Raw genomic sequence first — 19,104 nt, forward strand, 5'->3', positions numbered from 1 at the left:
CTGCACCCATGAACTACCACATAGGGAGCAATCTACTTAACACTGAATGCGTGATAGGAGACCTTGGGACCCAGGTGGACAGTAGTCTCTCCTTTGATAGTCACATCACCACAGTAGTCAGGAAGTCCTTCTACGTGGCACACCTCATCATAAAAGGGTTCTCATCCAGGAAAAAAAAGAGGTCATTGTTCCCCTCTACTCAACACTCATTAGACCCATTATAGAGTACAATGCCCCTTTTGGTATGTACCTCACAAGACATCTGCAGCAGCTGGAAAGGCCAATGAAGTACCTCACAAAGAGGATTACTGGCCTCAAACAAATGCCCTACACTGACCACCTCAAAAAACTCCAGCTTTACTCCATAGCTTACAGCCTACTCTGAGGTGATCTCTGCCTAACATATAAAGCTATGTCAAACCCAGAGCTGTTGGACATGCTACACCTAAAGAAATCCCAATCCCTCCGAGCTACATGCTCTAGGGATTTAAACCTTGTCACCACAATAAACAGGACATGCTGGAGGGATAGATTCCTGTCCCAGAGACTTCCCAGACTCTGGAACAGGCTACCCATCTATGTCTAGCAAAGTTCTTCATTAGCACTCTTCAAGAAAAATCTTGATGAGTGGATGGGAAATAGGAAATACACCCTGGGGATCACTTCTGTGTCTCTGCTCAACAGTGGCACAGGAAAATAACTTTCTTGGGTGGCATAAGCCAGGGAACCTTGTTGGCTAGGCTTACGTAGGCCCTTAGGCCGATAGCCTAGTACCTACCTATGAACCTATACCAGATCATCCACAAATCTTTTATATAAAAAAATATAGTCAGAGAAATCTTTATTATTCAGTACAAATTGTTCTTCCCAATATGCTAAAACTATATTGGTGTAACTATTGGCACACGGGGCACTCATAGCTACGCCAAGCAGTTGCAAGTAATAACTGTCTTTAAACAAAAATACATTGTTGTCTAATATTATTTCCAGCAGCATACATATAAAATCAATTTTCCCTGGTTCATATATATGGCTTTGTGTTTAATAACTATTGACAGTCTGTATGCCATAAGAATGTTGTATGATTTTAGTAGGTATTAGTAGGTATGTTACCTTTAAGAACTTGATTAATTATATAATTGATTAATTTATGTATATATATATATATATATATATATATATATATATATATATATAGATGTATGTATATATATATATATATATATATATATATATATACATAAAGGAAGTGTTGAGATATGTTCATGGTCTGAAGAAGCATCATTGATGTGAAAGCGCTAACCATTTAATAAATGTATCTACTTTTAGCCACCTTGTTTACTACAGTTTTACTTTATAGTCAATATAGTTTGTGTAGCAGAGGTTCGCAGTGGCATCGATATTTCTTGGAATTTTGATTTGTGTTTTTGCAATTATACTGTGGATTATGGCTGAAAGTAGTCAGATAGAGCTGGATTATGTCCCAAAAACTACAGAGAAGTTTGTATCCAGCCTTGATAAGTTTATACGAATGGACAGAAACCCATTGCTAAAATATGAGGTAACTTCTGAAGATATTATTAGTGAACAAGTACAGTATGACAAACGAATTGCTTGCAAATGTATTATGGAATTAGAGAATGACTTAATCAAATATAAAAAGCTTCAATGGCAAAGATTCCATTTTGAAGCTTGCATTTCGCATAAAGTCATTCCTAGAGGCTTGTGAGTGTTAAATATGCCTGCTTCAGGAGAAGCATACCCTGAGCTTCTTAAGCTCGGGCAGAAACTAAACTTAGAAACCAGCACTAAATATATGCAGCTACTCAAACTTTCATAAACCTATGGAAGAGCAGTTGCTCCATGAAATACATCAAAAGCAAATGTCATTAAATGGAATTCTGCCTGTTACTATCTTTGATAGAACTATGATGAATGTGATAATGTGCATTCTTTTGAACATCAGCTAATAGCTGTTAAGAAGAAAAAACTTGACAGAGACTTGAAAGATTTTTCCAATGGACATGTTTTTACATTGCCGGGAACTTTTTGCAGTTTAGTTAGTAATGAGAATAATGTACAACATGCAGTTTCAGAAGAAAGGCAAACTGTTTCTTTAAGCAGCAATGTGAATGAGCCAGGGATTGTGGAACATACCAACATAAAGCAGGCTATATCATTGTCATCTGGAGGATCGCATGATCAAATCTTTCAAGGAGTGGGATTAAATAACAATACAGTTTCTGTAAATACTAATGTATTTCATTGTAAATACAACACTAGTGGAAAAAGTGGATAAAAGGAAAGAAAAACAAACTACATCTAATCAACAGTTTTTTTTCCTCCCCACCCCTTCCTATCCAGCAAATGGAATATACCAAACACAACCGCTCAGCAAGCAGAGGAAGGAAAAGGAGACTACCATCACGGGAACGAATTCGAACCACAATATCAAAAAGATGTGGGAGCAGCAGTCGGTGGACACTCACTGATTTTTAATTTGTCGAGTAAGAGTCTAATGCATTATCAGCGATGTTTATTGAAACGTGGTTTATCCTTCATACAGGCTTCAGGTATGGATTTTGCAAAAATTATTTTGGACATTAGAGAGTTTGCTCATAATGTTATGCTCAAAGTAATGTTTAAAGATGCACAAACAGAACACAGTAATTTTAAAAAAACCTAGTCTGTTTAATCCAGAGTTAAATGCTTCGTTAGAAACGTTTTGTAATATTTGTGAAACAGAACTTAGAGAAGCTATGAATTCACAGAAAGGAATATATCACAATAGGTTTTGTAATTTGAATAGTAATGAAAGAAGAGCATTAAATGATTTTATGAATGACTCAACAGCTACAATTCGCCCAGCCGATAAAGGCGGTGGGATAGTGATATAAGATACTGATACTTACTGTGAAGAGATGCTTCTTATACTAAATGATGAGAAAGTGTATAAGAAAGTTTCCTTAGCCCATACCGAAGAGCTATGTGAACACATATATAAATCATTGAATGATTGTTTTCTTAGTATTCTTATTAATAAGCAGCTATTAGATTATTTTTCAGTTATGTATCCCTTAGTACCTCTTATTCAAGGACAACCAAAAGTGCATAAGAGTAGACTCAGCCACCTTTAAGGCCGATAGTTGCTGGTCAAGGCTGGGTAACCCAGCCACTGTCAATCTATGTTGAAAAAAAATTAAAACCTGTATTAATGAAATCAGTTAACATAGTATGTGATACTAAGCAATTTATTTATGATTTACATACAGCAGTTACAGGCCAAAATGAAAAGTTAATAGAGAGCTATTTCATGGCCCTTGATGTGAATTCCTTGTTTACACTAATGCCACATTCTTATGGCACAGAGGCTGTCAATAGGTATTTAACACAAAGCCATATATATGAACCACAGAAAATTGATTTTATATGTATGCTGCTGGAAATAATATTAGACAACAATGCATTTTTGTTTAAAGACAGTTATTACTTGCAACTACTTGGTGTAGCTATGGGCACCCCGTGTGCCAATAGCTACACCAATATAGTTTTAGCATATTGGGAAGAACAATTTGTACTGAATAACAAAGATTTCTCTGACTATATTTTTTATATAAAAGATTTGTGGATGATTTGGCATTAATTTGGACAGGGTCCAGTGAGTTATTGAATCAGTTTTTGCTATATATTAATAGTGCTACTGATTTTCTGAGGTTTATCCATGTAATTTCCAGTACACAAGAAGAATTACTGGATATTACTATAAAGAAAAATATGGAAGGTTTCTTCTCAACAGAATTATATAGAAAACCATGTTGTAGAAACAACATACTTTATAGGGACAGCATGCATCCTTCCCATATATATAAGAACATAAAGGGCAAGGCATGCAGATTTCTAGATTAGATAATGATGATGTTAAATTTCAAGATGATATAAATGTGTTTAGAGAAGAACTATCTGAACGTGGGTATAACAACAAGGACATTTATAACGGGACACATGAGGTACAGACATTAGGGAAAGACAGGGCAAGACCCTATATGTATGGGCCAACCTCAAATCAAGATGATGTATCTAAGAGATACATGTGATAAGAATGAAGTAACATTTACACTAGAGTTTTCTAGTGATGTTGAATGTGTAAGGCAGATTATAAAAAGGAATTGGTTTACATTACAAGCAGATAATGAAATAAAGTAATTAAAATAAAACGCAATTTAGTTATAGGAATAAAAAGAGTCTGAAGAGATTATTATGTTATACCAATAATAAAAAGTCACAGCAGTATGGATATGAATGGGCTACAGAAATGTGGCAGCTGCAGTGTATGTAGGGTATTAGCACTGGACAATGAATTTATACATCCTAGGACTAATAAGAAATAAGAATTTAAGGTATCAGCAAACTGTGTAACACAAACTCTAATTTATTTAGCTGTTTGTAATTCTTGTAGCTCATTCTATGTGGGTATGACAAATAGGACACTAAGGGAACGTATAAGAGAGCACTTAGCAGCAATTAGAAATAATGATGTAGAGAGAAGTTCTCTTGCTAAGCACTGAGCTATGTTCTGTAATACACATGAATTTAGTTTTAAAGTAATAGAATGTTTAAATTTAAGTCCAAGACTAGGAGACCTAAAAAACTTGACAGAACAACGTGAATTGAAATGGATTCTAGAATTGCAAGCAGATAAATCCCCAGGTCTTAATGATAGGGCTTCTATTAAGCCATATTTAAAAGCCAGACCTTTGAAATAAAATGTATCATAATATATTTTTATGTCTGTACATATATGTGTGTGTGTGTGTGTGTGTGTGTATATATATATATATATATATATATATATATATATATATATATATATATATATATAGATATAAATATGTTTCAAGGTGTTTTAATATATTATGCATTTATTGTTCAGTGTTTTGACATGAATGGTTGTGCTTGATTTTATTATTTTAGTAGGTATTAGTAGGTATGTTAACTTTAAGAACTTGATTAATTTATTATAATTGATTAATATATATATATATATATATATATATATATAAAGGAAGTGATGTGATATGTTCTTGGTATGAAGAAGCATTGCTGATGTGAAAGCGCTAACCATTTAATAAATTTATCTACTTATAGCCACCTTGTTTGCTACATTTTTACTTTATAGTAAAGATAAAACTGACAATTGTTGTTTAAGATATTATTTAGAATAATTAAATATTAATTTGAAAAAAAAACAATAATGTAAAAATATTGCTGTGAAGAACCAGAATACCTTTCTTAATATGTATTCTATACTTTAACCTTTTATAGCAGCTCAGATGTCCAGTTCCTATCCATATGTGGTCTTATGATTCAATTTCACAGCTTAAACTCAGTGGCTTTCCAACAAAGATGTGTTCCTGCATAACTAGAGCTCTCATTGTATGTTATTATAAACAGAATGATGCATATCTCTCAAGTCATTGTTCCTGCATATTTGCAGCATAGACACATGCGAGCGCACACACACACACATACACACACACACACAGAGTCTATATACTGAATATTTAACTCTTTCTGCATGAGCTATTCAATATAATGATATATGGGATCCAGTCAAGAGATGCTAAAATCAACAAGCAAAAGAGAGTACTACTGCTGGAATTGAGTTCATCCTCATGTCTTGGTGGCTTCCTTCATGAAATGGCCCCTATTTTTTTACAAAATTTCACCAAGGTAACACTGATATATAGATTGTATTTTAGACAGCATATATCATGGATAGAAGTAGGTTAAAAAATATAAAAGCCAGCTGGGTGCACAAGTCAAAAGATAAAAACGTGCCCAACCCTGGCAGGCACAATTGTGCCAGGACTGGAAAAAATGACAGTGTTGAATCCTGAAGATACAGAAACATTCCTACAATGGGGTTGGGCCAGGCCCAGGGGAAGGATATGCCCCCTGTTATAGAAGGAACTAGTAGTCCACAAAAATCACAAAAATTGATAGGCCAAAGAAGAGCCATAGAGATGTTAGAGTAGACTATTGAGGATAAGAAAGAAATTAAGTATTGTTACTATTATGCAAGAAGCCCAGAATTTCTGGACAGGAGATATACAAAAAGATTAAGAGAGAAATTAGAGAAGCAAAAATTACTTGCACAAGAAAAACTGTCAAAAGCTTCAAATGCAAAGAGGGAAAGTAGAAATGAGGATTAGTAATGGAGAAAAGACTGAGGTTATGGGTTACCTGCAAAGTGAAGGATTTAGTGTAGAAAATCTAATTCTGATGACACCACAGCAGAACAGAATAATGAATCTCCAAATTTAGAGAAACCTGTGGAGCAGGAAACATCTCATCATTTGCCATATGAATATACTGTGGGACCTTCAGTAGGAAACCAGTATAAAAGTCACAGCAAAGGTAGGAACAGGAAATTGTGGCAACTCTGACAGGCCAGTGAGTTCCCATATGAAAGAGCAATGGATGATGCAGGATGAAACTGAACAGAATATGACACAGGAAAATGCTCAGGAACTTTCTGTAGAATGCCCACAGAAAATGGAAAACAAAGAATGTGCCCTCAGTTTAGAAGAAAAGGATCTAAAAGAAGAGTTGCTTTATTTAATACAGATGGATAGACCTATTAAGATTAATGAAAGAAATAAGGCTCAAAATGTTAGAAGTTTAATAAAACAAATGAACACAGTAATCGGGACTGTTCATAGAAACACATGCAAAATAACAGAAATAAATAGGATATATTACCGTGCAACTAAATTAATAACAAAGTTTTAGCACAAAAAACACAGGACAGAAATGGAAAGGAAGGGAAAAATCAAATACCATCATGGAAGCATTGTAGAGAGAAAACTATAAGGCAATTAAGACAAGAAGTGTCACTGTTGGAAGAGTATAGAATAGGGAACAGATCAACACAAATACTCAGAAAGATAGGTATGATAAAAGCAATGTGCAGTATCAGAAAAGAACAAGATCTATTATATACTATTGCAAATAAGCTAAATATATCAGCACAGGCAGAAAAAAAATAGAAGATGTGCAGACAAATATAAAGCAAAAGTACAAAATAAGCAATGTATTGATGACCCAAAAAGTTTTGTAAAGATTTGGGAAACAAGGCCAAAAGGAATTGAAACACCACCAAAAAAAGAAAAAGCAGACACATTTTAGAGAAATATCTATAAAGATCCTGTGGAACATACAGATGCTGAATGGATAGAAGAAGTAAAAAAAAGAATAAGATGTTCAAATGTACAGGATATGAAATGGGATGAAGTGACAGGCAGAGCAATTGAAATAAAATTAAGAAAAGCTCCTAATTGTAAAACCCCAGACCCAGATCCAATACCTAACTTCTTGTTAAAAGTACTAACATCTTTACATGAAGATTTAGCTAAGAGTTAGAACTATTTATATGTGCACCAAGAACAGACGTTAACTTGGTTAACAACAGGAAAAACAAAACTCATCCTTAAAAGTGAATCTGCAAGCTGTCCAAAAAACTATAGACCAACAACTTACCTTTCAACAATGTATAAACTATACACTGGAACTGATGCCAATAGAGTTTGTAGTCATTTAGAAGAAAACTTGGTTATGGTAATAGAACAAAAGGGTAATAAAAGAAAGTCATATGGAACAGAGGATCATTTGTTGTTAAATAAAGTCGTAACGGAGAACTGCAAAAGGGGAAGAATCTAAGTATGGCATGGATAGACTAAAAAAGGCATTTGAAAACATCCCACATTCATGGATATAACAGTGCTTACAAATGTATAAAATGCACCCAACACCAATTGATTACATTATAACAACCATGAAACAGTGGCAAACCACTTTGCAGTTAAGCCATGATAAAGGACAAATTATTATTCCAGGGATAAAAATTCAAAGGGGGTATTCCAGGGTGACTCTTTGTCATCCATTGCTCTTTTTTCTTGCCCTTAACCCATTAAGCTGTCTACTTGACAGATTAGGCCATGGCTACAGTTTTGCTCCCGGAAATAAAAACAATCAAGTGTAAAGACTTCTCATCCTCTTTTTGTGGTTGATTTAAAACTGTATAGTTCGTAAGATGAGGAACTGAAAGCACAACTGCAAGTGATCAAAACTTTCTCAGATGATATAAGAATGTCAATTGTTCTTGATAAATTTGCAAAAGCAACCTTTAAAGCTTGAAATTTGCAGCACCAAGAAAATATCAGTTTAGGACAAGAATGTGATATAAAAGAACTTAAGCAAGAGAAGTGTATAAATATTTGGGAACTGATGAAGGATCAACAATAAAACATGAACAAATGCAAATAAAACTTAATAAGGAGTATTTTAGAAAACTAAAATTAATATTGAAAACAGATTATGACATCTAGGAATAAAGTCCAGGCAATAAACCAATTTGCTCAGATGGACAGGAAAGCAATAAAAATGCTTAATGCTTATCAAATGATTTAAAAAAAACAGTGTATACCAAGATGATATATTCCCATTCTGAAGGAGGTATGGGCCTCCTCAAAATTGATTACATGTATAGATCTGCAATCGTAGGACTGTATACATATCTGCTGGCCTCACAAGATCCAAATAAAGTGAACATTTTAAAACATGAGAGAAAATAAGTCTAAGATGGCTTCTCTGCTTAGTTTAGCAGAAGCATATCAGTGTCAAGTGGGAATGGAAATTAAACCAGAAGTAGATAAAAATCAGGCAGCAACTGAATGTGCCAAAAAACAAAAGAAAGAATATAAGGTGAAGGATCAGATGAGAAGGTAAGAAATGTGGAAAATGCAAAAATATAGTTGCAAGTACAGAAAACTCTTGGAACAACTTCATGTCAATTAGGACCGAACACAGGAATGGTTAAGGAAAGGTGAATTTAAACCAAGAGATGAAAGGTTAATATTGGTGGTGCAGGATAGTGGACTACGTACATGTTGGTTCAAAAAGTCTATTGAACATGTGGGAGAAATGACAAATGCAGTTTTATAAAACAGAATTTGAAACAGTCACACACCTTGTTGCTGGGTTTGATAAACTAATGGCAGAAGGACTGTATACTGAAGGACATAATAATATGGCAAGACTGTTGTGGTGGGGGTTGTGCAAACATTATAATATTGAAGTACCTGAGAAGCACTGGAAACATAAGCCACTAAGCATTATAGAAAATGCTGAAGTTTATGTCACATGGGATCACTCCTTACCAACAGTTTAAAAAACAGATGCAAGAAAACCAGATATAGCCGTGCAGGGAAAGAAAAGAAAAGTAGCATCGATCATTGAAATTGCTACACCCTGTGACTTGAAAACAGAGACACACAAAGTCATAAAATACCAGGATTTAAAGCATAAATGAGGGCAATGTAGAAGAAGGATACCCAGACAGTCCCAATAGTAGTAGGAACAGGGGGTCTTATAAAAAAGAATTTACAATAGTACTTAGATATGTTACAGATACTCCATATGAATTGCAGCATAAGATAATTCTGGGCACAATGTGGCTGCTGCAAAGAGCACTTCTGGCTAACATAAAAGAGTGAAACAATACTAATTTCATGAAATTTAATAATGCTTTGACTTAGGAATGGAGTTCATTCCTGTCAGGGCATTAGAGACCCAAAACACTTGGACAAATTAAACTGAAGTACTCTAAATGACCTAGCACTCCATGCACACTGCATATGAAAAACAAACCCTCCAACTCCAAAATGTGTTTTTGCAGGGCAGCAAGGCTCCCTCCACCTCCACACACTGCTAATTTAAATACTTGCTTGTCCTACAATGTGCAATCTTGTATGGGGCACACTCCCTGCAGTAAAGTAACAGTGTAAGTGAATGAATAACAAGAAATCGACCTGGAAGCAGACACCACAATTCAACGATAGTCCAAAACTTGTTCTTTATTATAAAAACAGATGCCCAAAACGTAACACAAGCGCTTTCGCTAGGATGTTCCTAGCTTTTTCAAGTACAAAACCCAAATTAAAAACATTCAGCTTAAATAGTGCCTTGTCCTCAAGTTAAAACAGTTTGTACCAATTAAAAATCAATTAGTTAATTGGCAAGTTAAAAATTAACCTGTTCCATTCCCAATACTCAAATTGAGGTGGACTACTTGAAAGAATGTGTGAACCAAAAGAGAGTTCCTAAGGGCTTGAGAATATTCAAGTTCCCAAACAATGTTCAAATTGGAACACCATATTATTCTAAGCTTTGTGACATTTTCAATAGAGCAGGCATTGAAATGCTTAATGTTATGATTGAGGAATATGAATATAAGCAAAAAACATTGACTAATGATTTGAATGCTTTAAATAATTGTATTGTCACTGATTCTAATTTTTTGGCAATCAAATTTGATTACAACAAAGCTTTTGATGAAGTGGATGCATTTTGCAACAAAGTGATTAATAGAAAAATTCGTAAGCTCGAAAGAGACTTGAATGAATATAGGGAGGGGGTAGCATATCCCATTTTTAAACAGTATAGAGCTGAAGTTCACAATTCCAACATGGCAGAAAATCCAGCAGCTAGCAATTGGGGGGGGGGACCTTTAAGAAGAAGTGAAAGACTGGCTGATAAGGAGCGTAAAGGTTCAGTGCGGGATTTTCATCAGCCTGCAGGCAGGACAATGGGGTGGAAGCAGAAACAGCAAGGACCACGGCAGTGGAACACATAAGCTTCACCATGTCCCCTGACATTTTAAATACTTTGCAAAATAGCACAGGCACTGTCAATAATACAATTTTAGAGGGTCTGGAGAATATGGACGAAGAAATCACAGTTTCCAAACAGGGAGCATGTACAATACACACTAAGTCTAGCTTTATTATTTACAACTATACGGATACTGTAATTAACAGTAATGCCTTTGATGTATTCACAAAAGGTTTACATTTTGTTCCATCAAAAAGCTGTAATATACCTCTAACTCTAATAGATGTTAAGCTTTTCACGAGAAGTCTTAATTTGCAATTGTTGTTTAAGGAACAGATAAGTTCAACCTCTGAACTACATAGGAAAAGTTTATTCAACCCCCCCATGCATGCATCCATCAAATTGTTTGAACAGTTGGTGGAACAAGAACTTAGGGGTATTAAGCAGTGTCACTCCGACAGAGTTAATTTTAAACAGGTGGAGTCTGACTTTGTTCAGGTATTAAAAAATGAGAGGATAAGGGTGATGAAACCCGATAAAGGGGGGGGGGGGCATTGTACTTATGTATGAAAACAACTATGATGAGTACATTTATCAAATGTTGCAAGATAGTAGTCAATACATGACAGTTTCAAGAAATGAAGTGCACATTTTTTGGTCTAAGATTAAGTATTGTTTGGATGACCATCTATGGCAAGGAGTTATTAATGAAAAACTGTATAACTTTTTGTTAGTTTCAAAACCTAGGTCTCCCATAATATTTGGGATTCCCAAAACTCACAAGGGTCTTGACCCCTTGCCATTTAGACCAATTGTGGCAGGTAGTGGTGGTATAACCGAACCCTTCTCGAAATTTATTGATCATGTAGCAAAGAAATTTGGACATTTGTTAAGCTTTGTGTGCAGGGATTCCTGGGACTTTCTACGCATGGTCCCATGTAGTGATTTTGATACTGAATTACTTTTGGTGACCATAGATATTAAGGACCTTTTTCCCAGCATACCCCACGATATTGGGTTACAATGGTTTGCTGAATTTTTTATGAAAGAAACTAGTCTTTCTTCTAATTTAATCAATTTAATTGTCGAATTTATGGGCATAGTGCTGGATAACAACATTGTATTCGTTAAAGGCGAAATGTTCAAACAACTAAGAGGGGTAGCAATGGGGGCACCGTGTGCTACCACTTATGCCAACATTATTCTCCACAGATGGGAACACGATTTTGTGTTCATCACCCCTTGGAAACAGCACTTACTTTTCTATAGGAGGTTTTTGGATGATATATGCATCCTATGGAAAGGAACCCACAATTTGTTGCTAGAATTTTTAGCCCATATCAATAATTCAACCAATTTTTTGAAATTCACCCATGAGGTTTCATCAGCTGAACTACACTATTTAGATGTATGCTTATATAAGGATCTTGATAGAAAAACATTTCAATCTAAAATCTACCGTAAGCCATCATTCTCAAATTCCTTCTTGCACTATCAAAGCGCCCACCCTTTTGCACAAAAGAAAGGGATTCTTAAAGGCCAATTAATTAGGGCCTCAAGAATGTGCAGCTTAGAACAAGATTTTAACAACGAAGTGATGGTGTTACAAAAAATGTTCTTGGAAAGAGGCTATCCCTTAGACCTTTTTAAAGCATTACACAAGGAAGTGGTTAACAATAGGAACACACTGTATTTCCCACTTTTAGGTACACAGGTGGCGAATAACCAAGGATCTGGGGAGAACAGTATGAACACTGCAAAGAACAATGAATTTTTAGGTCCAAAATTTATATACACTCATTGTAGTCAGGCAGAGGATATAGAAAAAATAATTGTAAAGTATTGGCCGCTTTTAATGGCACAAGAAGAATTTAAAAATATTTTACCAAACAGACCAAAGTTCATTAGAAAAAAGGGTGTGAACTTAAAGGACATGTTTGAAAGAAATTCAAGAACATATAATATAAAAGCCTCAACAACCAAAAAGCCTGGCACTTTTAAATGTGGAGCATGCCAACAGTGCCATGCAATTTTGAATAGCAAAGGAATATATCTACCTTCTAGAAAAATAAGGGTGGATTCCCCCATGCATTTTACATGCAATTCTAGAGGGGTGGTGTACTTGGTGGTATGCATGGCTTGCAAAAGTTTCTATGTAGGGAAGACAGAAAGGGAAATCAAGAAAAGAATGTATGAACATTTTTATGAGTTGGCCAAAAATAAGGAAACCAATGCTCTTTTCAAGCACTCCCTGGTATGTCTTAATCATAATTTTAAATTTATGATTCTTGAGCAAATTAACAAAGATTCCAGAGGGGGCGACTGGGAAGCCACCCTGGAATATAGGGAGTTAGTGTGGCAACTTAAACTGAACGCAGCCAGTTGGCCTGGGCTGAATGACACCATTAGCATAAAGCCCATACTGAAGTTAAGAAGGGCCAGATTATAACACTTCTATAGGTAGTGCACTTAGAACTACATTCACTGGCAGTCCATTTTTATGGACAGGTAATAGTTAGAAGAACAGTCCCTATATTTATTGGCTAGTTCATCTCATTACATTTTTGCTTCAATACAATGTCATTGTTTTGGTTACCCATTTCTTCTCTATAATGTGGTGTCCACACCTTGTTAGGTGCACCTATTTATTCTATTGTTCAACAAGTTCTTGTCATCATTGGCAGCCTTTCATTATATTGGTAGATTTATTCATCCAATGTTTATTATTGAAAGCATGTATTTTGTATCTTGACCTCACTACTCTCACAAGAGTAAAGCAATTATAATGTGTTCACCCAGTGATTTAAAGAAAAAAGAAAAAATCAAGAAAAATATATATTTTTTCTGGATGATTTTAGTATATTCAGTATGTTTAAAATGAGAAATTCTGGTGGAATAAGGTTCAGACAAAGTAATATGCTTGACATATATTTATTTAAGGGCACAGTCCTTTAGGAGTGAGCTATTCAAATATTGGGAATGGAACAGGTTAATTTTTAACTTGCCAATTAACTAATTGATTTTTAATTGGTACAAACTGTTTTAACTTGAGGACAAGGCACTATTTAAGCTGAATGTTTTTAATTTGGGTTTTGTACTTGAAAAAGCTAGGAACATCCTAGCGAAAGCGCTTGTGTTACGTTTTGGGCATCTGTTTTTATAATAAAGAACAAGTTTTGGACTATCGTTGAATTGTGGTGTCTGCTTCCAGGTCGATTTCTTGTTATTGGTTCCAGTTCTTGTTTTTTGGCGGTTTTTGTAAGTGAATGAATGCCATGCATTCACTTACACTGCCAACACAAATCTATGTGCAGAAAGTTAACAAACTGCATACATTGTAACACAGTTCTAAACAATTTCAACAAACTTAATTTCAGAAAACTGAAAAATACTATATATATATATATATATATATATATATATATATATATATATATATATATATGTCTGTGTGTGTCTATCTATCTATATATATATATATATATATATATATATATATATATATATATATATATATATATATCTATATGTGGATCCAGGTTACAACATCGACAACTGAGAAGATCGACATCCACTTCTCCGACACGAAAACACCGACACATAAATAATCGAAACTGCAAATCACGGACATTTAACAGGTAAGGGGTTTAAATTTTGCTAATCATGCCTACCATGTTTTAGTAAGTGTGGCAGTGTTATGCATGTGTTACGATCATTGTATTACTTAGTCCTTATGGTAGGCATGATTAGCAAAATTTAAACCCCTTACCTGTTAAATGTCTGTGATTTGCAGTTTTGATTATTTATGTGTTGGTGTTTTCGTGTTGGAGAAGTGGATGTCGATCTTCTCAGTTGTCAATGTTGTAACCTGGATCCATATATGTATATATATATATATATATATATATATATATATATATATATATATACATATACGGATCTAGGACTATAGAACGAAAGTTCAATAGTCCGAATCCACAATCACCGAACAGACTTTAACGAAAGCGCTTTCGTTAAAATGCGTTAAAAAAACAAAACAAAAAAAGACAATAAATCTACTATTATGCAGGGGGTAAACCCCCCTGCACTCACCACACCCCCTACTTTAATATTCTCACTCCAAGATTGCATTACAGTGAGGAAAAGGGAATATTCCCTCATCCTATTCCCTTATCCATACCATAGTACGATCTCCGCAACAGTCATTCCTCCACAACTCCCTCTAGCTGCAGGCATACTTCCGCGAAAGTGCTTTTTCGGTGAAAAGTTTCTTCGAGGATCAGTACCAATCACATATAGATATATATATATATATATATATATATATATATATATATATATATATATATATACACACGCACACATATACACACACACACTCACACACACACACACACACACACACACACACACACACACACACACACACACACACACACACACACACACATGTACACATCATCCACAGCCCCTTTTTCTCATTTATGCACATGAGATGAGGGTGTCACCTCAACAGTGACAATCATCTAGTGCCAAGGTTCACGACACTTATAGGCACTTACAATACTTTATACAGATATATATATATATATATATATATATATATATATATATATATATATATATATATATATATATACGGATATACTTTGGAAACTTGAACTTTCAAAACTTTGAACTTCATATGGTCGAGACCATAACACCAAAGTTTTGAAAGTTTGAAACTTCAAAAAAAAAAAAAAAAAAAATAAAAACTTTTTTTTTTTATGTTTATGCAGAGGGCAAGCCCCCATACACCCCCTACCTAATCCGAGATCGCATTACAGTGAAGAGAATGGTAAATTTTGTGTTCTGCACTGTATGGTGATCTCCGTTTAAAACATTTGAAATTTCAAAACTTTGATCTTATGGTGTCGACTATATGAAGTTTGAAGTTTTGAAACTTCAAGCTTCCAAAGTACACCCCGTGTATGTATATATATATATATATATATATATACACACACACACACACACATATGTGTGTGTGCATATTTCGGCAGGTTATGTAAGCGAACGGTATAATTGTGAATGGACTATACATTCGCAATTATAACATTTGCTCATGTAAAGGGATTGTGGTACAGTGCAGTTAGGGAAATACATCCCTTTCCTCACTGTAGTGCGATCTCTGAGTTGAATATTAAGTTAGGGGGTTTGTGGGGGGTGCAGGGGGCTTGCCCCCCTGCATAAACGTAATTTTAGGCTAGTTAGGAAGTTAAGGGAAGATTGGGGTTGCTGTTAAGTGTTGAAAATGTTGTGAACGATATTTTTGACAGTAACAGCTGTTTTCCGACATTGGGTACTTTCGGAATTGTTTACTTTCGGCGAAATACTTTGTTAATAAGTACACATTTTTTTTTTTTTATTTTCGTAATTATGATAGTAAACCGATATACATATACTTACATATGCACCATACTACAGTGAACAAAAGGCCATAATAATTACATTAGTAGATCAGGTATGTATATATCTGGTGTGCCCAATTAATAGCATGTATTTATAAAAATATGATAATTTGGTATATGATAGAGGAAATATGTTTTCAAATATTCAGCCGGCTCTCAATATCCAGGTTCTCTAGTACTGCACTGATTTCATATTTTTATTCAGTTGTACTTCTGAAGTGGAAATAAGAGATGCCCTTCCCCTAACATAATTAAAAAGTTCTCATGAATTTACACTAAAGATAACTGATTAATCACGGGCACATAACAGACTGATTTCTGTAATACTCTAAAGCAAGTGGAAAAGATAGTCTTGAGTCATTTTTGAGAGACCTCGACTGATGTTTTTTTTGAAAATAACAAGTATAAATTCCATTGTGTCCCTTTTTCTTAAGTCAGATTTTTTGTCAAAAAGAAAACAAAGCTCCATGCTTTAAGTAAAAAAAATGTTTGTGGAAGTTTGACAATACTGTAACCTCCATATCAATAAAGGTAGAGGGTTTAACTACCTTTCACGAATAATGTAAATTATACATACTTTTTTTCACTTTCTTACCAGTGACTAAACAATTGGTTACACCACTCATGAAAAAGATTTTCCTGTTTGGGTTATTTATGACTATTAGCCTCTCTGACATGTGGCTGTTGCAGTGCAAAAAAGTAGACCTCCCTGAAAAAAAGTCATTCATTTATAAAATTTAAACAGATTTATAGAGATATGCAATCATGGAATATTGCATAATGTTGACAAGCTGGGGTATGCTGCTGGGTAAGCTGCCAGCTGTGCTTTGTAGAGAGCATGTGGATCAGGATGGAAAAGTAGCACAGTTAGCTCAGCAGTGCAGAAGCTGGTGAACAAAATAGGGCAAGGAAAATATCTCACGTGGCCTGCTTGAACTAGTGAGAATCAGTGGCTGCTGTGGCAGGCTGCTGTTATGCACTGCATGACAAGCACAAATAGCCTATATTAAAGTCATGTTATCTGGTACCCAGCCAGCCAGACACCAAAATTTGTGCTGTCTAAAGGGAGTATAGGAAAGTAAGAAAGACTGTATGTAGCAAGTAGAGGTACACACAGATGGAAATCATAAAAAGAAATTTAGGTAGAAGGAAGGATGGATTTTCTGGGGATGGGTTCCCCTATTTTATATGTACAGAAAAAAAAAATGATGATGGGGAAGGGTGAGAGAGAAACAGGAGGGGGGAATATGGGGGAGGGTAGTCAGTAGGGAGAAACAAATAAATATGAAACAGTAATGACAAACAGTAATGGACTGGCAGACAGTAGGGGATGCATATAAACAGACAAACTTAGGACAGACAAATGGCAGGGGTTAGGGTGGGTACAGCTAGCATGCTAATCACTGACTGGCCCAGATTGATGCTCCTGGAATCTAGTAGATGGAGGTCCTTGATCAATTGGTCTAGACGATCCAAGTTTCATTACTGGAGGGCTTGATGTACAATAACCCAGAGTGACAACACCCCGTCAGCTGTCACCTCCACCATACAACTAGCTGAGTGGGGATAGGTGAGAAAATGATTAGGGTGGGTACCTACCTGAGAAAGGCCAGAACCCTCCCAGTAAGGTAATCCTATCCCATTCACTCTCCTCAGCTGCAGCCGGACACATCTATAACTTTGTGGAACCATCATGACCTGCAGATGGGAGGCACAAAGGGAGGGCATAAATACTGCAGGTATGGAGATAACAGTCGCATGTGATCTGCTGTGGAATAGTCTCTGCTGTCTCCTATGGCAGACAGCAACACTATCCTCTCACTCTGCCTATTTTGAATGATGAAGGAGACACACTAGCAATCACACAGGTGTGGATGGGATGCAGGCAACAGTGCAAAGGTACAGCTATGCATGTACAATTAATTAGCAGATGCCCGAGATAGTGCCTACAGCTTGTGTAAATAACTGCATTACCACATTTACATGCGGTCAAGTATACCCCTGCATTGGTTCCCACAGCTTGTGAAATTAGCCACACTACCTTATGTATGTTTAATCAAGCAAAGGGCTGAACTGATGACCCCAGGCTGAGATATAAGCTATATACTCAAATATGTGTGCAATGATGCAGAAGCATGAAATGGTGGCCTCAGCTTCATACATGCAGAAGTAGGTGATCTGCCCTAAACACACACTGCCACAGCAAAACTGCAGCCAAAAAAAAACATTTTTAAGAGCACTATTCTGAAAGGGTGAGGGGCTGGCATAATGATTAAGGTGTTCACCTAATAGGCACAAGGTACACAGGTTGATTCTCACAGGGGGTAATTGGCTGGACTTGGAATGGTCCACAACAGCATTTAATGGGTAACCAGAAATTCACCCTCTCAGTTCCACCCGTGTCCCTCTTGCACAGGGACAATAGGTGCTAATTTTAGTGTCTGCTTGAACCAGACATCCTTGGGAACATGGGTTTATCTTGGCTAGGCTTGTAAGGGTCCTGGGGCCATTAGCCACCTCCTATGATCCTATAAAAGAGAGAAGTGTGAAACACAGTAAAATGACAAACATTTACAATACCATTTGGAGCACTTTGACCTTCATCCCTACTTCCCACAAATGGAAATCTTCAAGGTAGTGGTGCCCCAGGTTATCCTACTACTGCGTGTATTGTTCATGTTTGGAGAATGCCAGTAACTTTGGTCAGCAACTCTACCATGACTTACCAGGAATCCACCTAATGAAATGGGTTTGTAGAGAGTTCTAGCACCGGCTCCCTGAACCGGTTGCACACTAGACACAGCACAACCTTACTCTCTTTTACGTACCAAAAAGGGAATCTCCATGATACACTAACACAAGCAAACATCACCATGTATGTACATCCAAACAAACTGCAGACTGTACATTATGTTTTTATTATGCCTTTGAATTGTATGTATACACCTTAGTTCCACTATGTAGCATATGTGTACATACCCAG

General features: G+C 35.7%; 1 protein-coding gene across 1 annotated transcript in view; it reads right to left on the reverse strand.

Moving 5' to 3' along the window:
- Positions 1-1,889: 1,889 nt before the first annotated feature.
- The window catches only part of TMEM163 (transmembrane protein 163), a 1,566,064-nt gene continuing 1,548,849 nt past the window's right edge, over positions 1,890-19,104 (reverse strand). Inside the window, exon 6 of the mRNA XM_044073660.1 lies at positions 1,890-1,973. Coding sequence (XP_043929595.1) covers positions 1,890-1,973 — 84 coding nt within the window. The remainder of the gene's footprint in view (positions 1,974-19,104) is intronic.

This window comes from Protopterus annectens, chromosome 6.part0, assembly GCF_019279795.1.
Source record: "Protopterus annectens isolate FY-2018-M chromosome 6.part0, PAN1.0, whole genome shotgun sequence".
Classification (NCBI taxonomy): Eukaryota; Metazoa; Chordata; order Ceratodontiformes; family Protopteridae; genus Protopterus; species Protopterus annectens.